Source organism: Lynx rufus, unplaced genomic scaffold, assembly GCF_022079265.1.
Source record: "Lynx rufus isolate CCGP_SWC_20201006 ecotype Redwood Valley unplaced genomic scaffold, mLynRuf1.p SCAF_7, whole genome shotgun sequence".
In the NCBI taxonomy this organism is placed as follows: Eukaryota; Metazoa; Chordata; class Mammalia; order Carnivora; family Felidae; genus Lynx; species Lynx rufus.
In genome coordinates this window covers 65,057,954-65,081,571 of record NW_025814889.1, presented here as the reverse complement: position 1 = coordinate 65,081,571, position 23,618 = coordinate 65,057,954, and the positions used below count along the sequence as shown (strand labels likewise).

At 38.8% G+C, this 23,618-nt stretch overlaps 1 protein-coding gene across 1 annotated transcript in view; it reads left to right on the top strand.

Annotated features, from left to right (window-relative positions):
- The window catches only part of PKP2 (plakophilin 2), a 94,827-nt gene that overhangs the window by 48,752 nt on the left and 22,457 nt on the right, over nucleotides 1-23,618 (top strand). Inside the window, exon 6 of the mRNA XM_047066178.1 lies at nucleotides 5,901-6,078. Within this exon, the coding sequence (XP_046922134.1) occupies nucleotides 5,901-6,078 (178 nt within the window). The remainder of the gene's footprint in view (nucleotides 1-5,900; nucleotides 6,079-23,618) is intronic.

Sequence of the window (23,618 nt, the reverse complement as noted above, 5' to 3'; positions counted from 1 at the left end):
TAGCTCTATTAATAGAACAGCTAAGTAAGTGCTTTCTGGTCCTCAGAAATAAATTGTTGACTTAATGTAGACATGTTTATATCTTTGCTTAGAAACACAAAGCGAATGACCATACATATGAATTTTTTCTTGTCTATTTTGTGGGTATCTTTTTATTGAGCCTGTTCTTTGTGCTAGTCACTAAGCTAGGACTTTCCATTTTTCATCTTTGTCCCTCCAGTCATCTCCATAAGGCATTATTGACGATTTACATATCATCAGTGTGACACTTGGTGGGGTTAAGTAGATTGCCCAAGATTATGCAGCTAACAAAGAACAAAGCCCATATTTCAACCCAGCTGTATCTGGGTGTCTTGCTGTATGAAAGTGGCTCTCACCTCCCTCTTTGGAGGCAGAGAGTGATTCATTTTTACACTTCTTTGGGAAAAGACTTGTCTTTTAGGATCTCAGATCAGAGAGCTCTCCTTCACTCCTCTCTGACCCTTCCTCTGTCTCCACTTGCCACTGACTTGGTTAAGTCCTCTTCACCTCTCTGGTCTACTATTGCAGTAGCCTCTTACCTGCCCACTGATTCAGTTTTGCACATTCCCAGTCTGTCCACTACTCTGCTCCTAGAGATTTCTTTCTGATACGAAAATATGGTCCCATTGTGCTCCCCATTACCTCTAAGATACAGTCTATACTGTGCAGTATGCCACACAAAGATTTTATGATCTGAGCCTGGTGGCCACTGGCAGCAATATCTCCTCTCATACCCTCCCAGCCCAGGTTCTGAAATCCTAAAGGATTTGCTGGTCTGTCTGTGTCTCTTTTCTGTCTTGATATCTTTGTCTCTGCTGTTGTCTTGGACTAAAATCCTTTCCACACTTTGACCACCTGGTGAACCCTCCTCATCCTTCAATAGCTGTCTTTTCCTCTGAAGGATTTTCAGATGCCATCCTTCCATACTTCATCCCCCCCAGTGGAGTTTTGAAAGAAGGGGCATCTTTGAACTACTTTTGCATCCTTTAATATTAGGATGCCACTTATTTCATGCCTGTGTGTTTACTGCAATAACAACTTTGCTACTCCTCTAAGTTGTTCAACATCTGTGGCTGATTGAATATAAAAAAAGAGATTCATGACCTGGGAATATCTCGACTAAGAGAAATAAAAGGATCAGGTTTGTTTTCAGATAAGACCCTGATTTTCCTGGCCAAGCTATAAAAAAAATTAACCATCTGATTTCTATATATGCATAAAAAAGGCATCAGCGCTTTGTTCTGCTGGGAGAGAACATCAACTCACTGACCTTCCTGGCATTTTCAGTACCAGCCTAGGAGGGAAGCTCTTCCCTTTTCAGATGAAAAGACTTAAGGATCAAAGACGTTCCCTCTATGAGATTGTTCCCCCTCCCTTACCAAGTGAGCCTGTTAGTGTACTTTAATTGAAATGAGAACAGTACATACTGGTCTCAGAGGCTCATCTCCAAGGTCACTGAGTAATGAGCATTTGCAGGGGTGAGTAGGACTCTGACTTGGTAAGAATGAAGCAGGAGATTCTTGTGCCTCTTTTCATGTTGCATAAGGCTTAAGAGTCAGGATGATTGGCAATGAAATTTGTTAAAAATGCATATTGACCTCTGCATGTTTTTTGGAAATATTTCATTGGCTTGGTATATTTTAATAAAGTAGCAAAAACATTTTGCTACAAGATATTCATTATGCACCTTTTAAAAATAATTGTATATTATTTTATTCTGCACTTGTAATGTGCAACAAGTTATCTTGGGTTTGTATATAACTTGGACTAAATGGCCTTTGCAATAGTGTGATATTTCAGGGAAGGCTTACAAAACTTAGGTGAAAGAAGTATATCCATGCAAGGGAAATTATTTAAAAAAAAAAAATTCCTCCTGGTCTGTGATCACTTTGAAAAATAAGATTAAAATGAACCAGTCTTCCTCCTCCTGCTCCTCTTCTCCTTCTGTACTGATAATAGGGATTCATTTAATCATAATATATGTAATTTCTGCTACCTCATTGTCATGCAGAGTTTGTTAAATAACTCTATTTCTATTCCTAGAAGGCAATATTAATAAAACACAGATTTTAATATAAGATCCTTCTACTAAAATTAGCTGTTTTTTGCAAAAATCACAGTTGGCAAAACATTTCTGGAGAACACAGTTATTCTTATCTCTTTTATAATTGCTAATTATTCAAAGTATATCCCTTACCAGAATCCATTTCTTTCTTTTTGGCTAGAATGAGAGCTTAGAGATAGAAAATTACAGGCTTATCACCTGCAACAAAGAACTTAATAATAGAAATTTAGGCACTATGAATAAATTGACTGGAAGTTAAAGGTGAGACCAATGAAAACCTAAACCCTAATGTTATATCGGGTCATCTAGAATCTAGTCATTGAAATGAATATGTATTAAGGGTCCTTTAGTCCATTCATTACCCAATGCGAGAAATGGGAATCATTTTTTTTTCAAATCATCTCTATGCTCAGTGTGGGGCTCGAGTGCACAACCCTGAGATCAGGAATTGTGTGCTCTACCTAATGGGGTAGCCAAAGTCCCCAAGAATAATTTTTAAAATACAAATTACTAAAATCCATTCTGAGATTCTAGCTAATAAATTTGGAATGTGGCCCAAGAATATGTCATTCTGATATGCCGCTCGGTTTATTAGAAAACTGGTAGTCTAGTCTAACACTCTAGCTTTGGGATAAAACCGCTTGTCAATATTTTGATAAAGGAGGAGCTCATTTTTAGCAGTCTTAGCGATAGAGCTGGATCTTACAGCAGATCTTTCTGTTGCCTTCAAAGCTCTCTTAGAAGTTTATATTTTCAGTGAGCCAGAATCTCCTTCCCTAGAATTTCCACTCATTAGTTCTGGTTTTGCCTTCATATAGTCACAAAAAATGATACCTAGCTATTAAATTTACATTTGTTTAGTTACTAGAGAAAATGTATTCCTATGTGTATTAGATTCTAATATTTTTTAGCTTGGGTTAATTTTTCTACTAGCAATTGAATTTTTAATGATATTTAAGAACTCTATATATTAAGGATATTCACCCCTTGTCTCATATTGTCATATGTATTTTCCCAATTTGTAATTGGTCATTTATTGATGTTGTATGTACATGTTGGGAGAATGTATAACTTTAATCCTGAATCTCTAGTGAAAAGTTCCTTCCTAGCTTTGTACCATACAAAAATTTGGCAGGCATGACATTTCTGTATAATACCCTACATTAAAAATTTAAAAGTTATACTAAAACTCCCAAACCAGATACTTTTATAGAAATAATACTGGATACCAAGTTATAAAGGACGTTGACTGTTGGAGGAAAATTCCACTCCCTTTGTTCAGATTAATCCTCTTCTGGTTTTTATTGTAAGTTATACTTTTCCTTTGAGTGCCCTGTGTGGTCCTTTTTTAAAAGAGGAAATGGCATCATGCTTCACATTTTTAAGCCTCTGGCAGGCAGGGACTATTAATTTGTTTGCTTATTTAAAGCAGGAAGCTTTTTTTTCCCTCTCTCTCTCTTTTCTTTTTAACTTTCTTTAGTAGCTTAGAAACCACAACTCCACCTTAGACCTGCCTCTAAATTGTTTTCAACAACCCTTGGAATTTTATTCTGTCACTCCCCCATCCAGAGCCCCTCAAGATGAAGTGGGAGGAATGAAGTCATTGTGTTGCAAAATCTGTGGCCCAGGGACACTGCTACTGCTCCTGACTAGTCTAGTTTGACCAGGAAAAGACCTCCTCCTGAGCCCGAATGCTAGCCCTCAGAAAACACTAGACCCAGTGTCGCCCCATCTGACTGTAGCTCTGTGTAGGCTGCAGTGGAAGTTTGGTTTCAGAAATTGTTGTTTCAGAAACTGATTAAGTAAAACTGATTAAGGTCAAAAGGCTGCATCTGGCCTAGAGTGTTCTAAATGGTGGTCCAAATAGAACTATGGTTGAATAATTATCAACCTTTACCTGTACAATTATTTCAGTCATTAAATCAGGGGAGATGATATCACCACATAATTCAGCCAAAAAAACCAAAAGCACCTTTCCTTGTTTCATAAGGTAGACTGTCCTGTATACCTATGCTTCCTCTCTCTCGTATGCAGACAAAAGAGTACATTTTAAAAGTGAGAATTACTGACTGGGCAATGGCGGAGTGAGTAGGGAAGAAAACGAAGATTCCCATCTCTTTCTACCTCCTCTCTCTGCCTTCCTGGATGCTAGGGAGTTAGAGTCATTTGCTGAGGTATGAAAGAAGGCAATGCAACTTGACACCTGCTGGGAGTCACTGGAATAGCAAGCAGGAGGTGTGCCCTCCTTCCACTGAATCAGAAGTATTTGAATGCCAAATTTGTAAGAAAAACCAATCCTAAATGGATGTGCCACTTTGTATCCTCTCTGACTACCCAGCCTCAGGCTCTGTCTCACAAATGCCCTGGAAAGTACAGTATTCTATTATCTTAATTTCTTTCTGAGTTGGCTTGTATGGCCTTTTTCTTTAATGGTGGGTTAAGGGGAGAAGTTTCAAGAGGAAAGGGAAAGTTAAATCAGTAAATGTGGTACCAGCCTTAGACCAATGTTTAGGCCATACATGTTGGTAGATAGATTAAAAATACTCTTGTATCTCCTTCACTACCAAACTATAATATAAGAAATACATGAGGTAGCCAGTGTAAATTCCAGGAGGACATAAAGTCTGTCATTGGGTAGGATTTAATAAATATTAATTGGCGATGTTGATCAGCCTACTGGTGATAGGCATGGGTATAAGCAAAGGCTCTGTAGGCCATCCGTGCTGTTACTGGGAGGCAAATATCAGGTGGAAGTTTCAGGTAGTGGGGAGCAGGAGGCGGAGGGAGATATTCCCTTTATATGACCCTTTAAAAACATTGAGGTCTTGGGGCACCTGGGTGGGTCAGTCTGTTAAGCATACAACTCTTTATTTTGGCTCGGGTCCTGACCTCGTGGTTTGTGAGTTGGAGCCCCGCATCAGGCTCTGCGCTGACACGCAGAACGTGCTTGGTATTCTCTCTCTCCCTCTCTCCCTGCCCCTCCCCTGCTCTCTTGCTCTCTCTCTCTCTCAAAATAAGTAAACATTAAAAACATTGATGTCTTGGGGCACCTGAGTGGCTCATTTGGGTAAGCATCTGATTTTGGCTCAGGTCATGATCTTGCGGTTTGTGAGTTCAGGCCCCACATCAGGCTCTGGGCTGACAGCTCAGAGCCTTGAGCCCATTTCAGATTCTGTGTCTCCCTCTCTCTCTGCCCCTCCCCTGCTCATGCTCTGTCTCTCCTGCAAAAATAAATAAACATTAAAAAAAAACAACAACAACATTGAAATCTTGGGATACCTGTCTGGCTCTGTCGGTAGAGTATTCAATTCTTGATCTCATGGTTGTGCATTTCAAGCCCCACATAGGTTGTAGGGATAACTTTAAAAAAAAATAAAGTCTTTTTTTTACAAAATTAAATAAATAACAGTAAAAACATTGAAGTCTTTATTGCAGTAGGGTCATTTCGGGCCTTCATGTTGGTGAGACCAGAATTTATTATGTATGTGATGTCAGCTTAACGGTAGGATCATTTAAGAGAAATGGCAATAAATGTTTAAGGATTTCTAGCTTCCATTATCATTCCTGATTAATTTAAACCTGCATAATTTTATATCATAATTCCCCTCCACCCCACCCCTGCTGATTATGGATCAGTTTCATTGCCATCTAAAGAACTCTAAACCAATTCTTTTGGTTGGGAAAGGGGCTATCTCCCTCACTTCCCCCCCCCACCCAAATACCTAGCCACAGCCCTAGGAGTGCTGGCTGTAACTCCTCTTTTCAGCAGTTATTTGACCCATCCCTGTTTTGATAGTACTCTTTGTTTTTCTAGGTTTGCTGTGGAATTTGTCATCTAATGACAAACTCAAGAATCTCATGATAACAGAAGCCTTGCTCATCCTGACTGAGAATATCATCATCCCCTTCTCTGGTTGGCCAGAAGGAGACTACCCCAAAGCAAACGGTTTACTCGATTTTGATATATTTTACAACGTCACAGGATGCTTAAGGTAATGCCACTCTACAGATCTTTCCTCTGTGTACCTTATATACTACATCCAGATTTTCTAAAACTCTACCCCACTACCTAGAAGTCCTATAAGAATTATAAAGATCACTCTAAATATAAGAAGCACAATGTAGAGACAATGAGAGAGGTAAAGTAGGAACAGAATGTTGTTTCTAGGCATGTTTGATTCCAGAAGCTACCCACATTAGTTCACAAGAACGAGGATGTCAGTTCCAATAAAACAGAGATCTAACCTGAACACCCAGAAGTCCATGCAGACTGGCCTTCCCTATCTCCCAGGGTTTGAGGCAGGCTCCATGCTATTTTTAATTCATTAAAATCTAACTTAATGATGTGGTTAAAAAAATAATTGTAAACCTAGTGTTTTTGTTATATTTTATTAAAGTATAATTGTATTTGTTTTAGATGTACAAAGTAATGATTAGATATTTGTATATTTTACAGACGGTCACCAGAATAAGTCTAATGTTCATCACCATACATAGTCACAAAATTCTTTTTCCTTGTGATGAGAGCTTTTATGATTTTTTTCTCTTAGCAACTTTCAAATATGTAGTATTGTATTATTAACTATAGTTGCCATGCTGTATGTTACATCTCCAGGACTGACTGACTGACTTATTTGTATGTTTGTTTATTTATTTATGGCATATGAAAATTTATTTCCATTATGGTTTTCTTTGGACTTACTTATTTTATAACTGGAAGTTTGTAACTTTTCCACATATACCCACTTTGCACCCCCCCCCCCCGCCTCTGGAAACCCCACCAATCTGTACTCTGTATCAGCTTATTTGTTTTGTTTTGTTTTAAAAGTAATCTCTATACCCAACATGTGGCTTGAACTTACAACCCCAAGATGTTCTACTGACTGAGCCAGCCCCTATGAGCTTTGTTTTTGTTTTTGTTTTGTTTCTTTTAGATTCCATTTATAAGTGAGATCATACAGTATTTATCTTTCTCTGACTTATTTCACTTAGCATAAGGCTCTCACAGTCCATCCATGATGTTGCCAGGGGAGATATTTCATTCTTTATTGTTGCTGAATAATATTCCACGTATATATACCAGATTTTCTTATCCATTCATTTGTCAGTAGATACTCAGATTGTTTCCATAGATTGTTTCCATTCCTTGGCTATTATGAATAATGCTTCAGTGAACATGGGAGTGCATATATCTTTTCAAGTTAGTATTTTCATTTTCTTTGGATAAATACTCAGAAGTGAAATTGCTAGATCATAGGGTAGCTCTGTGTTTAATTTTTTGAGGAACCTCCATAATGTTTTCCGTATTGGTTGTGCCAACTTACATTCCACAAGCACAGCACAAGGTTTGCCTCTTCTCCATATCCTCACCAACACTTGTTATTTCTTATCTTTTTGATGATAGCTATTCTAATAGGTGTGAGGTGATATGTCATTTTGATTTGCATTTCCTTGGTGATTAGTAACGAGCATTTTTTCATGTGCCTATTGGCCATCTCTGTCTTCTTTAGAAAAATGTCTATTCAGTTCTTCTGAATCTATCTTTCCTTTTCTCTTTCCTTTCTCCTTTCACCACTTTCCCCAAGTATTCTTGACTTCTTTGTTGCAAATGAATTGACTGTATATGCCCAAGTTTATTTTTGGACTCTTTATTCTGTTCCAATGACTTATGTGTCTGTTTTTATGCCAGTACCACATGCTATTTTGATTAATACAGCTTTGTAACATAGTTTGAAATCAGGGAGTGTGATGCCTCCAGCTTTGTTCTTCCTTCTCAAGATTTCTTTGGCTGTTTGGGATCTTATGTGATTCCATACAATTTGTAGAATTGTTTGTTCTATTTCTGTGAAAAATGCCATTGAAAATTTGCTAGGAATTGCATTGAATTTGTAGATCGCCTTGGGTAGAATGGACATTTTAACAATGTTAATTCTGCCAATTCCTGAGTATGGTATATCTTTTCATTTATTTGTGTCTTCAGTTTGTTTTTATCAGTGTCTTATCATTGTTAGTATACAGGTCTTTTACCTAGTTGGTCAAATTTATTCCTAGGTGTTTTTAAATAGCTGTAAGGCAACAAAGCCTAAAGGAACAGGCTTATGTTTTACCATAAGAACAGCTACTAAAGAAGTTAGTTTGAGCCGCATTTCTAAATAGTGGGATGAAAAAATGCTTGAGTTGTTTTCTCCTTTGGGCTGTCAGATGCCAACTAAATCAAGAGAAAATAGAAACATATGCAGGAGAAAGAAAAATGCTAGTTTTAACTTCTTTAAAATCATGCATCTCAAGCTTTCTTGTATTTGAAAATAATCATTCTTCTTTATGTGCAAGGATTAAAAGAAATCAGAAGATGTAATCAAAATTAGACAGCCCAGGGGCGCCTGGGTGGCGCAGTCGGTTGGGCGTCCGACTTCAGCCAGGTCACGATCTCGCGCTCCGTGAGTTCGAGCCCCGCGTCGGGCTCTGGGCTGATGGCTCAGAGCCTGGAGCCTGTTTCCGAGTCTGTGTCTCCCTCTCTCTCTGCCCCTCCCCCGTTCATGCTCTGTCTCTCTCTGTCCCAAAAATAAATAGACGTTGAAAAAAAAAAAAAAAAAATTCAAAATTAGACAGCCCATGAGAGGTCAGGACATATTCTGCCTTTTGTTATTTTCTCTAGTTACAGTTCATTTTTGAGGGAATCTAGATGGTAACTGAGAGAATTTATCATGGTGAAATGTTTAATCTCCAAAGTTAATCACACAGTAATGCATATCAAATACCAGTTTTGTGTAAGAATTATGTTAGCTACTCAGAATTTTACAAATGTGAATAAGAAAATCTTTTGGGGATTTTTAACGTAGTAGGGAAAGCAGATGAGTAAAAGCACTAGAACACAGCTACAGTGAAATGTATTTATTAGAGCAGTGGGCCCCTGGAGCATTAGCATCTGCATCACCTGGGTCCCACCCAGACGTTATGAATCAGAAACTCTCAGGGTGGGGCCCAGCAATCTCGTTTTGACAAGCCCTCCTGGTGATTCTGATGCCATGGTATCAGAAGTACAAGTGAGGTGCTGCAGGAATGCAGAACAAAGGACAATTCATGCCAGCTGACTGGGATCTGAAAGACACTATAGAAGAGGTGCCAAATGAACTAGGCCTTGGTGGATTATTTCAATAGTCAGAAATTCTCTAAGGACTAAGGACTAAATTCTTGAACAGCAGAAGAGGTGCCTGTATGATCTGTTTGAGTCTGTCCTTCTGTACAGTTCACTAGAACTGCTTTTTTATTGCACTTTTGATCTAATAACACATTTTGTTCTACTTGAAAACATTTTGGGGGAAAAGTAAATAAATAAAGTAAATAAAAATAAAAATATTTTGGAGACAGCTGGGTGGCCCAGTCAGCTAAGCATCCGAGTCTTGATTTTGGCTCAGGTTATGATCTCACAGTTTGTGGGCTCGAGCCCCACATCGGGCTCTGCACTGACCATGGAGCCTGCCCCTGCCTTGCTAACATTCTCTCCCGTCCCTCCCTCTCTCTCTCTCAAAATAAATAAAAATAAACACTCAAAAAATTAAAAACATTTTGCATCTCAAAATTTCTCTGTAGCTCCCCTTGCCTGGCTGTGTACATCAGAGTTCTTAAAGTGGCAGATGTATCTGGACTTTTTCAACTCAAAATGACAGATACTCAACTCAAACTCACTCAAGCCAAATAAGGATTCATTGGCTCATGTGGGTGATATGTTGACAGTCACTTGTGAAAGTAAAGGAAGTACACGAGGAATCATGACCTCAAGGACTAGGACAGAAATTCAGCATCCCTGGGACTCACTCTTTTTTTTTTTTTTTTAAGTTTATTTATTTGGGGGGTGGGGGGAAGGGAGAATGAATGGGGGAGGGGCAGAGACAGGGAAAGAATCCCAAGCAGGCTCCTCTGCCAGCACTCAGCCCAACGTGGGACTGGATCTTATGAACCAAGAGATCATGACCTGACCTGAGATCAAGAGTTAGACACTTGATGGACTGGGCCCCCCACCCCGGTGCCCCTCACCCTTTTTTAAAATTTCTATCTTCTCTCTGCTTCCTCTTCTTTTGCATGTTGAGCTCATTTCTCTACAAATGCAAACATGTCTACACATTCTGTTTATCTTTAATCCTTGACACCTAGCAAAGTTTCTGACATATAGTAAGCAAATATAAAGTATTTGAATTAAAAAAATAAATGAATGAGCAAATGAAAAAATGATGAACTGAGTGAATAATCAGGTCTGGCAACAGTATCAAATTTGTGATGGGAAGTGATCAAACAGAAGTTGGAAACATAGGCTAAGGCCAGATTGTGGGGGCCTTGAAGGTCATCTTAAGGAGTTAATTTTTTTCTTCTGTAAGCAAGATTAGCTAGTATGGGAGGATAGAAATATGAGTTCTGTGTGAAGAAGAATTATAATATCAATGGGAAGGGTGTATTGAGAAGGTGAATAATATAAAGATAAAAACGTGAGTAACAAATTTCTTTGTGTAGTTTCCCCTTATGAATGAAGAATAAAAGATTTGCATGGTCTGAGTGTAGCAGTGCCCTGGTTCACATACATTTTCCAGAAGATGTGATAGCTGAATACACTCCCATCAGTATGAAACCATTTCAAACAGTGTTTGCAAAACCAATCCAAACCACTGATTTGAACTACTTTCAGAAGCAGAATATAGCAAAAAATCTACAAAATTGAATGCCATATTATATGCTTAAGTATCTGTTCTTATTTCGCCTGTATATCTAATTTACAATAATAATAACTGACATTTATTGTGTATTATGTTCTAGAAACTGTTCTGAATGCTTTATGAGGATTTTCTCAGTGTATTCTTAAACTGAGGCCCTTGTAAAGTAAGCTTTCTCTATCTTGTAGATGAGGGGCTTAGATTAATGATTTTTCCCCAACGTCATGTGACTAGTAAGAGACAAAGCTGGAATTCAGATCCAGGAAGGCTGTCTCCAAAGCCAAATACATTTATAAATAAATACATTAATGTTTGTCACATTTCTACAGACTGTGCTCGTATGGATAAAGCGTCTGCCCTTCACAGTCTTGTAACCTCACAGGGTAGGTAGGCCAATTTAAAGTCACATTCAAGTCTTAAGGTACTGTATCCGTGTCTCCTTGTTTTTGTTTTAGAAGTTCTGTGCAAGTGGAACTCTACACTGCGTTTCATATAAACAGAGAAGGTACAAAGGATGAAGCCTAAGAAATGAGAGAAATTTCCATGAGAGGAGATGGCATTGTAGGCAAATCAGGATAGATGTTGTCACTATGAGTATAAAAGCCTCTAGGACCTGTGCTAGGACAAATGCGCAGAATGTAAGAGAAGACCTCTAGGGAACCTGCAATCACATAGCCTCAGTTTCCATGACAATAGAAGTGTGTGCTGAGCAGTTGCTTATTTTTGACCACAGCTTCTCTAAAAAAGATTTTAAGACAGGTGTTGACTGGTTCTAACAAGTGTGAATCTAAGCTGAATAAGGTCATAAGTGTTAGCAAATACCTTAATTGCTACAAGTTTATTTGAGGTATTCTGTCCCCCAGAGAGTATAAGAGCCAAAAATGAATTGGCCACATGAGCAGTATCCTTGGCATTATGGTTGACTCAGGTTAGCCTAGCTAAATTTTTTCAATCTACTTAGGAGAAAAACCACATGCACCAGTGACTTTGTCCCTTTACTAACTTGACACTGAGATCAGTTTTGAGAAGAACTTCCCTTGGTCTGTATATAGCAATGGCATAAAATGAGTCACTTGCTTTGTGGATGAAATTGTGGCAGTGGCCCTGTCCACCTGGAGCTGCCTCAGCGAGATTGCATTCACACAGGAGCACCTGCAGAGTTTATCATTCAGAGAGACTGTCAGGTACAGCATACTTGTCAGGTGTCAGATCTCTTACAGGATTAACGTCTGCTTGCAGCAGCATTTTCCATGGGACGTGGCGCTTTCTTTAGGTTTCTTAAATAATATTATGCTAGCCTAAGAGTAGTAAAATCCAAGGTAGGAGAGGAAACATAAAATTGTACCCTCTACCTTGTGCTAGAGCCAGCAAAAGCGATCGTCAGCATCTCTTAACTCCAAAGGCAGTGACCTCATGTTGGTAACTTGAAATCAGCCACTGGGAGTATTTATACCATAGAAACTGACAAATGCTGCAAGTCAGAGGTCTCCCAACTCCCTTGCCCCTAGAAAGTTGGTTGTTAAATAAACATTCACCAGCACACCACCAGATCTGAATTTCTGTTAATTACCATCAAAATGTGGATAGTTAGGGTACAAGCATATTTTTTTCTTTTTTTTCTTTTTTTTTTTATTTTTTTTTTTTTAATTTTTTTTTTCCACGTTTTTATTTATTTTGGGGACAGAGAGAGACAGAGCATGAACGGGGGAGGGGCAGAGAGAGAGGGAGACACAGAATCGGAAACAGGCTCCAGGCTCCGAGCCATCAGCCCAGAGCCTGACGCGGGGCTCGAACTCACGGACCGCGAGATCGTGACCTGGCTGAAGTCGGCCGCTTAACCGACTGCGCCACCCAGGCGCCCCAAGCATATTTTTTTCTATACACATCCCTTTTCAAAGAAGAAACAATTCCTTTGTTTTCTTGGAAGGTATTCCAAAGCTTCAGCATTTCTTTTTTCTTTTTTTTTTTTTTTGAATGGAGAAAATTTTTTTCAAATTATTTTTATTTATTTAGAGTGAGAAGTGTAACAGTTAAAATATTTGATAATTCATTGCAATCAGTAGGATACACTCTGCCAGGAATTTCAGATTCCAAAAGACTTATGTGACAATCATAGAATTATAAATTTACCAAAAAGCATTAGCTGCCTTCTTTGATTTAACACCTCTCCTACAAGCACACTCATTGTCTGCTTTCCAATTAATATGGGTAACTTCTTAGCAATTGATGTGACATGGCTGTCAAATCTGTATGTTCCACCTCCCTCATTGACACACTTTTGGAAAACCTTTGGATGTGACAAATAAAACCAATGGTTATTATCAGGGGAGGTTTGTAATTTCTACCAAAGATTTACCACTGTTCTCTGTTCCTCCATATTAGTCTCCTGGCTTCTATCTTCCCCTCCTTCCTTCCTTTCATTTCTTTCCCCCTCTTTCCTCAGTCTTTGTTCTCTTAAAGGAGAAGGGGTGGAAATAACTTAGAGGTCAGAAATTAGAATGCCTCAAGACTTCAGATTGGACTTCTTGTGGACAGGTGTAAGACCATGTGGAATGGCAGAAACTGTCAGACTAGAGAATGGCGGGAAAAATGCTTGTTCCAAGAGCAGTGAGATTCAAACTTCTGGAAGACACTTTGGGCCAAACACAAACCTCTCTAGGCAGCCTCTGTTACCAGTCTCCTTCTTCATTCTTGAAGAAATTAAGCGGACAGTGATTCTCCCACAAGTACAGAACCAGTTATCAGAAATTTGAGAAAGGAAACTAGTCCAGCTTTCTTGGTATTTTACCACTTAGTCTATCTTTCCTCTTACCCAACATTGTATTTATTCCTTGAATGCCTGCTATATTCAGAGCACTGTTTAAATTTCTGAAATTTCAAAGGGAGATGAGATCTATCTTTGCCCTGGAGGAACTCCAGGTTTAGTAGGAGAGACAGGCACCTGAAGAGAAAAGTCACAGTCCATTTGATAAGAAGTGTAAAAGGTATGAAAGACCAAGGCATTGAGTTGCCTGAAGGTTGGAAAAAGTTAACTGGAAAGTTACATTGAAGGAGCTTTTAAAGGATGAGTAGGTGTTTGAATGTCCCTCTCCATCTTCAGCTCCTCATTCTGTTACTGGTTCGTCTCTGTCATTTTTCAATATAGTCATATTAATCTTATCACCATAATTGAAGACCACCCTAGAATTTTGCCTTTTTGTTTAGGATGATTTTTCTTATTCTTGTATTTTGTGCCCATAGATGCCAGTTAGAGAAGCAAATGGTTACCACATTTCCCTTGCAAATTACTCAAACTTCATTTTTTCCACATCACAGTATAGCAAATGTGTTTTGATGAATGTATAATATAATTATATAAACTAAAATTTATAACTGTCTTAAAAGAAACTTCCATTGTCACTTATTACTGTAAATCTAACCGGGGTGGATTTGAGTGGTCAGAGAAAGCAAACTACCTTAAAAAAGAAAAGCTGTACTTATCAGTCTTGTGTCCTAATTAGCCACAGGGTTGAGGGTAATGTCATGGGGTGGGAGGGGGTGCTGTACTGAATATCAGTACACCTACTCTCTGGAAAAAGAATGTCTCTATGTAAAATTTTAATATATTCAAATATATCTATCTTGTTGAGTATTAAAAAATATGGTGTTACTGAATTTCATTTTACACATATCTAGATATCAAACTTCAGAACTTTTTTGAATCTGCATTTCCTTAATTATATATTTTCATTCTATTTATTTGTGCTCATTCATCCCTTATTCTGAATATTCATGACAGAAAAGGATTTATTTGGTCTAGCTGTGTGCATAATGCTAGATGATGATTTAAATAATTAAGATTACTTAAACTAGGGTCTAGTTTCCCTGATTATCAAATAAGTTTTTTTGTGTGTGAGAATATAGATCCAAAGCAAGTCAGAACTACTTTTTAAAATTGTAATTTAAATGTAGTTCTTTATTTCTGGAAAATAATTTAATATAAAGCTAGAAGATAGTGTAAACAATACCAAAACCTGATAGAAGTATTCACATAATTCAACCTACAGAGTGGTTTTTCCAGAAATATAAAGACAATTGAATCATCAACTTCAAACACGTGTATTTGGTTAATTATTTAAATTCTTCACATTTGATATGTAAACGTAAGCAATATTGAAGTCTGTTGATGGAGAGGAAAATTTTTTCTGTGCCCTTCAAGATTCTTCTGGCTGGTCTAACAATCAAATTGACTTGAGATAGACTAGCAGGAGAAAGTCAAACAAAAGCTTAATAAACTGTATATCTCCTATATATATGGGAGAAACCCAAGAAAACTGAGTAACTCCCCAAAATGGCTAAAGCCATCACCTTAAATATCATCTTCAGTCACAGACAAAGAAGATGTTGGAGGTGGGAGTCAGGGAAGTTACCAGGCAAACCACAGTAAACAAGAATAAGGCTGTTAGGTAGTTTTAAGTTCATGCTTTCTCCATTGATAATTTTTTAGAGATTTAGAGTCTTCCCCCACTTGCCAATATAGCTAGGAGACACCTTCACAAATGGAGATTTCCCTTACAAATGTAAATGTCTCTTACAAAAGTGTAACTTCCACTTGGTTTGCAGACCTTCTCCTGTGTTTGCTGCTTCTTAAAAATAACCAGCTTAAAATAATATGTCAAAGAGGCATTCCTTGGGGCGACAAAATTTACTCCTGTACACCATATGTAATGGAATTGGCAATATTTACAGCAATGTTATACTATCAGTTATAATTGCATTTTATATGTGGTACATTTTAGATATTGTGGGGGTCAAGGATAGACCACCCTAAGAGGGCCCACCTTGACATGAAGATTATTTTGAGCTGAAGGCAATCAAGATCCTGTGGGCTCTAGAGAAAATTTTGCCCCTTCGTTAACTACATAGAATACCCTAAATTAGGGGTCTTTCCAAAATAAGGGTTATTAGCATAGATAAATTTTATCCGACCCATCTGTATGGCAGGACAAACATCTAATTACCAGACATCTGCTCTTTTCTTACTGCCCTGTAAATTATATTTCTCTGAAGTCCCAGATCCCTACCCACTTCTTCTTAGTTCAGAATGACTCATATACTTCATTTTGCCTGTCTTTGGAATTTCCATGAATGTGTAGATTCTCTGTAAATACGCTATTTGATTTTCTCCTCTAAATCTGTGTCATGTCAATTTGATTTTTAGTCCAGCTGGAAGGATCGGAATTCTTGGGGGACAGGAATTCTTGATCCCCAATAATATAGAAACAAATGTGTAGTTTAACAGATTAAATTATTTTGTAAATGTCTCTTCACATAAATTTAAAAGGTGTAAGTTGTATTTAAATGGATATATAAGAGCTTCCTGGGTAGCTCAGTCAATTGAGCATCTGACTCTTGATTTTGGCTCAGGTTGTGATCTCACAGTTCGTGGGTTCAAGCCCTGCAGCAGGCTGTGTGCTGACAGCATGGAGCCTATTTGGAATTCTTTCTCCCTCTCCCTCTGCCCCGCCTCCACTCACACACTCTCTCTCTCAAAAGTAAACATTTAAAAAATAAATGGGTATATAAAATCTGGATTTTAAAAAATGTTTTATAAGCTAAATCTTGGAGATTTCAGATCATCAGTTTGAAATTTCTCACCAGTGGTGCACCTGGGTGGCTCAGTCAGTTAAGCATCCGACTTCGGCTCAGGTCATGATCTCACAGTTCATGGGTTCGAGCCCTGCATCAGGCTCTGTGCTGACAGCTCAGAGCCTGGAGCCCTCTTCTGATTCTGTGCCTCCCTCTCTCTCTGTTCCTCCCCCGCTCATGCTCTATCTGTCTCCTTCAAAAATAAATAAAAACATTTAAAAAAAAATTTGAAATCTCTCATCAGTAAGTAAGATAGTAAAGCAAACAAATCAAACATCAAACCAAGCAAATACAGCCATGTTTTCATCCCTCTCTCATCTCCCTCAGCCCAGTGCTCTTAAGAGTATATGTCACATTAGAATTGTCAAACAGCACAATGATAATCCTTGAAAAGGTCTCAGTTCTTCAGACTCAATTTTCTCCTGTCCTATCCATGCCCTTAGCAGATAGGCCCAGATTAAAAATTGTACTTCTCAATAATTATATGACATTTCTCGTTGTCAAAGAAACTCTTATCATAGTCAGAATTACTATTAAAAATTTTGTAATTCATCATTATTTAAAAAAAAATGAGCAGGTTGATGTATTTGGATAAAGCAGCTGATGACTTTGTTGCTATCCTGTGGTTAAAGTCTATGGCTGTCTTGGAGGTACAGACTATCTGAGCATCATATGATTTTCGCTAGGACTTAAGCACCTTTATCAATCTTAGACTGGTACCCAGATGTCTCCCTTAGGTGTCAAGAGTGTCTACCCAAGTTCCAGTGGCTTCTGGGCATATTTTAAAAATGAGTTTGCTCTTGATAATTGATTTGAAATGTAATTTGGCATTTTATCTTGAACAGCCAGCTAAATCCAAAAGAAATGACTGTTAACCTGCCAACCAGATTATTACTGGCTGCATTGACTATTCAGAATACTTTTGGAGGACCTGAAAAATACAGGAAAGCAAAACTAAAGGATTTTTAAGGACAGATTTTCTCCTCCTCTACCTTCTGGTTTCTTGATGTATAATTGATGCTGACATATCTTTGTTCGGTTAATGTTCCTTGTCCTGGAAGGAACAAGATATGTAGGTGGGAGAGCTTTGTTCTACTTCCCAATGATGCTTCTGTTTGCAGACCAAACAGTTGACTTTGGCTGATGTTTGCAGATACCTTCAGGAACTGATGTTGACTTCAGGGTAACAGACAAGCCCTTCTCTTGGCAGAGTTTTTGTCCCTCTGCCAGCTCAAATGAGGCTCCCCTTTTGTTCTGTGCAATAACAGACTGCCTCTGCTGCTTTCTCTGGGTTAATCACAGACAAGGCCCAACTGTTTGATATATATCAGCTGAGAGATAAACAAAAGCCCAGACCTAAATCTCAAATAACAAGAGGAAGAAGGACGCCTCCTTATCCACCAATCTCTTATCAAGTGCCTGTTGGGTCTTAGAATGGACTCTGACCAAGCACTTAGCAGACTGAGACCTTACTGCACAATTTCTGATACATAACATTAGAAATCCCACAATTGTTGTTGAATGTGAAGATGTAGCCATAGTATTTTTTAAACCATTGAGGTGATCACTATTTCAGTGTGCGTGGTTATACCTTGAAGACTGGTCCCATAGGCAGTAGGTCTTGCATGTGATACACATGTAAACTGTGTGTTAGTAGAAAACCACACCTATAATCAGTAGACATTGCCCCATTTAAAAAAAAAAAAATGGGGGGGGCCTGGGTGACATAGTTAAATGTCTGTCTTTGGCTCAGGTCATGATCTCACAGTCCATGAGTTGGAGCCTACTTCAGATTCTGTGTCTCCTTTCTCTGCCCTCTCCCTGCCCCAAAAGTAAGTAAATATTTTTAAAATATTTTTAAAAAATCTCTGCCTCTTAGAATTACTTTTTGGTGAAGTATCTTAAAAAGATTCACTTTGGGGCATCTGGGTGGCTCAGTCGGTTAAGAGGCTGGCTTGGGGCTCAGGCCATGACCTCTTGGTTTGTGAGTTCAAGCCCCGCATCAGGTTCTGCACTGCAGAGCCTGCTTGGGATTTTCTTTCTCTCCTTCTCTCTCTACCCCTCCCCTACTTGTGTGCACACATGTGCAGACACGTACTCGTGCTCTCGCTTTCTCTAATAAATTAAAAAAAAAAAAGATTGACTTTAACCATGTTATTATCTGTCGTTCTCCTATCTGGTAAACAATTATAGCCTTTCACTTTATTTTTTTTTAATTTTTAATTTCAGTATAGTTAACATACAGTGTTCATTTCCCCTAGCTAGTTGGCCATGCACCACACAGTGAGCTTTGAACATTCTGTGTTGTAACAAACTTTCTTTCAGTGCTGGCAGACTGGTTGTAACAGCATGCCTGCCTACAAGCAGCCACACACAGATAACTGCTGATGGAAGGACCAATAAAAATCCTACTAGAAGCAGATAATTCTGATTTTAAACAGGAGTCACAGGTCAGGATTCCAAATGAGATTTTAGCATGCTGTGATTTGGGGGAATTTTATGAAAATTACAGATTATAATATTTATATAATGCCTACTCTATCTGTCACATCCACTAAATTGCAGTTATTTTTATCATTTGACTTTGTCCATTCTTTGGTTCACCATATGAATTGAAGGTTTAGTCAACCTGTCATTAATCTTAACAAAGATATACCATTCTTCTTTTAATTCTAGCAAGGTCCAGGGTGTTTGGTTTTCTTTTCTTCTTTTCATTGTGACACTCAGGAATGTGGGAGATAAGTGGTCGCAGAGAGAGTCACGAAATCACTGATTCGCTTTTGGATAAAACACCCGAATCCTCCTAAATATGTGAGGTTTTGTTCAGAGATGTACAGAGGGTTCAGATTCTATTTTTTCCCCACCTATTACAGGTCACATTACCAGAAAAACTCTTCTTAATACCTTGTGTATTAAGGTGTCTTAATACCTTCTTTTTTTTTTTTTTTTTTAACGTTTATTTATTTTTGAGACAGAGACAGAGCGTGAACGGGGGAGGGTCAGAGAAAGAGGAAGACACAGAATCCGAAGGAGGCTCCAGGCTCCGAGCTGTCAGCACAGAGCCCAATGCAGGGCTTGAACTCACAGACTGCAAGATCATGACCTGAGCCGAAGTCGGACGCTTAACCGACTGAGCCACCCAGGCGCCCCAATACCTTCTTGTGTATTAAGATCACAAGCAACTGATCAAGCTGGTGTCCTCCCAGTCTGACTCAGTGAAGGTGAAGAGCTCCAAAACAGCCCTGCCTTGGTCAATGTGTTTATATGCCCTGCCTTGGTGCAATGAGTTTATATTCCTTCTTCTGAGGCCCCAGCCACCTGCCTCCAACCCCCACTCCAAGGACCTGGTCTTTATTTTTTTTGTTTATTTTTCTTTTAAATTTTTTTAACATTTATTTGTCTTTGTGAGACAGAGACACATCGTGAGTGGGGGAGGGGCAGAGAGAGGGAGACACAGAATCCAAAGCAGGCTTCAGGCTCTGAGCTGACAGCACAGAGCCTGATGTGGGGCTGGAACTCACAAACCATGAGATCATGACCTGAGCCGAAGTCAGACGCTTAACCAACTGAGCCACTCAGGTGCCCCTAAGGACCTGGTTTTTAAATTTCAGTGTACCAACAGCATGAGGTTTCAGCTTCCTGGAAGTTGCCCACATACTTACTAAGACTTTGGCTAGATTATACCAGAGAAAGTAAATGCATCATTTAATTAATGCCATAGACACTAAGCATTTCTAATATATTCATTGGTAACTCTGATAATCAATTTTTAATGAGTCGTGTGTTTGCTCATTCTCTTTTACTTTTCAATAGGATTTTTGTTTTGACATATTGATACTTGATATTGTTCCATTTATAACTTTGGGATTTTTTTCATATTAAACTTCCATTGGGCTACATGTAAGGAATAGTTACAAAGAAATATTTCTTAGGATTCAGGAGATACATTGTAAAAGCTTCCATTCTGCCTAAGATCATCACGGTTTAATTCTGTGATTCCCACAAGCTTAAATACTAGCTATTGAAAAAACTATTTTAGTACTTTAAAATAGATACATCATTTTAGTAATTACTGCTTCTTTTCAGAGTGGTGCAATAGCAAATTCCTTTCTGACTAGTGACTTCTATTCATGGATATAGCGCTATAAAATAATCCACCCTTATCGTTCATATTTCTGGGTGGTTAAGTAAGGTAGGAACTATTTTTGATATGCAGGAGCAAATGACTAAAGCAGTGGGGTTCCATGCACTTTCTGTCAACAAAGGTATCAACTGCCAGAAAATCCTGATAAGTCCCATTTCAAAAGCAAGCAGAGTCTGGATAATACCAAACTGCAAGACAGCAGTTCATGTGTGTGAACTGGCAGTCCTGCCAATTTGAATTACCATTCTCACCCAAAATAAACACTTTGAAGTTTAACGAAGTTAAGCCATCCATCTGCAAGGTGTATAATGGCTTCAGCTAGTGAGAAATCTTTTGATTTGTCAAAGCAATTTTAAACTACTACCATTTCTCCAAGCCAGAGGTTGCAAAGGTCAAAGGGAAGCTTTCAAACACGTGATAGCATTGTCTCAGAGTTGGGGGACATATGGTGTTTGCTAACCAAATGGCAGAGTGAATAAATGTTAGGCGAGGTGTGCTCTATTCTGGAGAATAAAGAACAGCTCTCCTATCCTGACGTTACCACTACTGTGCTGTCATCCAGAAAAGTAACTTAAACTCTGTGGACCTCAGTTTCTCCAGGTATAAAATGAGATGACTGGAAAAGATGCTTTTTCAGTTTCTGTCAAGCTTCTTCAAAGAGTGGATACGGGATCTTGGTTCAAATGATCATTTCTTGGGAAAAACCTACAGTAAAAGTGGTTTGATTTACAGTTTACGAACCCATGAGTTTTTCAGTGGTACAGTGAAAACTAAATAAAGAGAATAAAGAGGTGAATCTGTAATTAGAATAGCCGAATGAAAACCAGAGTCACAGAAGGGATTTTGTTAAAGTTAAAAATTCATTGTAGAATAGACACTTCTCTAACGAAGACATCCAGATGGCCAACAGGCACATGAAAAGATGCTCACCATCACTCCTCATCAGGGAAATACAAATCAAAACCACACTCAGATATCACCTCATGCCAGTCAGAGTGGCCAAAATGAACAAATCAGGAGACTATAGATGCTGGAGAGGATGTGGAGAAACGGGAACCCTCTTGCACTGTTGGTAGGAATGCAAACTGGTGCGGCCACTCTGGAAAACAGTGTGGAGGTTCCTCAAAAAATTAAAAATAGAACTACTCTATGACCCAACAGTAGCACTGATAAGAATTTACCCAAGGGATACAGGAGTACTGATGCATAGGGGCACTTGTACCCCAATTTTTACAGCAGCACTCTCAACAATAGCCAAATTATGGAAAGAGCCTAAATGTCCATCAACTGATGAATGGATAAAGAAATTGTGGTTTATATACACAACGGAGTACTACGTGGCAATGAGAAAGAATGAAATATGGCCCTTTGTAGCAACGTGGATGGAACTGGAGAGTGTGATGCTAAGTGAAATAAGCCATACAGAGAAGGACAGATACCATATGGTTTCACTCTTATGGGGATCCTGAGAAACTTAACAGAAACCCATGGAGGAGGGGAAGGAAAAAAAAAAAGAGGTTAGAGTAGGAGAGAGCCAAAGCATAAGAGACTCTTAAAAACTGAGAACAAACTGTGGGTTGATGGGGGGTGGGAGGGAGGGGAGGGTTGGTGATGGGCATTGAAGAGGGCATCTTTTGGGATGAGCACTGGGTGTTGTATGGGAACTGACAATAAATTCCATATAAAAAAAAATTCATTGTATTGATCCAGCAACCATTCTCTCCTCGACTGTTAGGTTGAATCATGAACTTGCATTTTTGTGGGTTAAAAGCAGTCTTGTATCATTGATTTCATCCTATAGATGTGGTCTTCGCGGGAGCAGGATACAATGCTGTGTGTGCTTTCTTGTTCCCACTAGTTCTTAACACAATGCTGGGCACATTTGTTCTTTGTATGTATCGAAAGCAATATTTGGGGGCAGAAAGGCTTTTGAAATCGCTTGGTGCAATATGTTATTTTATTTTATTTTTTAAGTTTATTTTATTTAAAAAAAAATTTTTTTTTTTTACATTTTATTTATTTTTTTTTTAAAATTTTTTTTTTTTCCAACGTTTATTTATTTTTGGGACAGAGAGAGACAGAGCATGAACGGGGGAGGGGCAGAGAGAGAGGGAGACACAGAATCGGAAACAGGCTCCAGGCTCCGAGCCATCAGCCCAGAGCCTGACGCGGGGCTCGAACTCACGGACCGCGAGATCGTGACCTGGCTGAAGTCGGACGCTTAACCGACTGCGCCACCCAGGCGCCCCAACATTTTATTTATTTTTGAGAGAGACAGAGACAGAGCACAAGTCGGGGAGAGGCAGAGAGAGAGGGAAGCACAGAGTCCGAAGCAGGCTCCAGGCTCTGAGCTGTCAGCACAGAGCCCGACATGGGGCTCGAACTCACAAACTGTTGGATCATGACCTGAACCAAGTCAGACACTTAACCGACTGAGCCACCCAGGCGCCCCTAAGTTTGTTTATTTTGAGAGAGACAGAGACAGGATGAGTTGGGAAGGGGCAGAGAGAGCGGAAGACAGAATCCCAAGTAGGCTTTGCACGGCCAGCACAGAGCCCGATGCAGGAATCAACAAAGCCATGAGATCATAACCTGAACCGAAACCAAGAGCCAGATGCTCAACCAACTGAAAGCCATTCAGGCACCCCACAACCTATTATTTTAAAGATGAATAATAACCCAAAAGTTCTCAGAATTGTAATTCTTTTGATGTTCAGAATGACAGCGACATTGTAAATAAAAACTTTTGAATATCCTTTGAATGTTCTACCTACCAGTAAAAAGAACGAGTCTGATAAATTTTATAGGACTAGTTCTTAGCAATTAAAGTTAGCCAAAGGGTGATTCTCAAAATTCAAAGAATGTGAAGATGCTGCTCTTGTGCCATTTTTGTTGACAGAAGTGTTAACACTGTGGGGAATTCAACTTTTTTAATTGCTATGCTAAGAAGAAAACCTTAACCCAGAGGAACATAGTAATAATAATACTAGAGTATAAACGTGATCTGAATTTGAAATATGATCCCCAAATAAATTACTTTGCTGTATTTGATACGTTT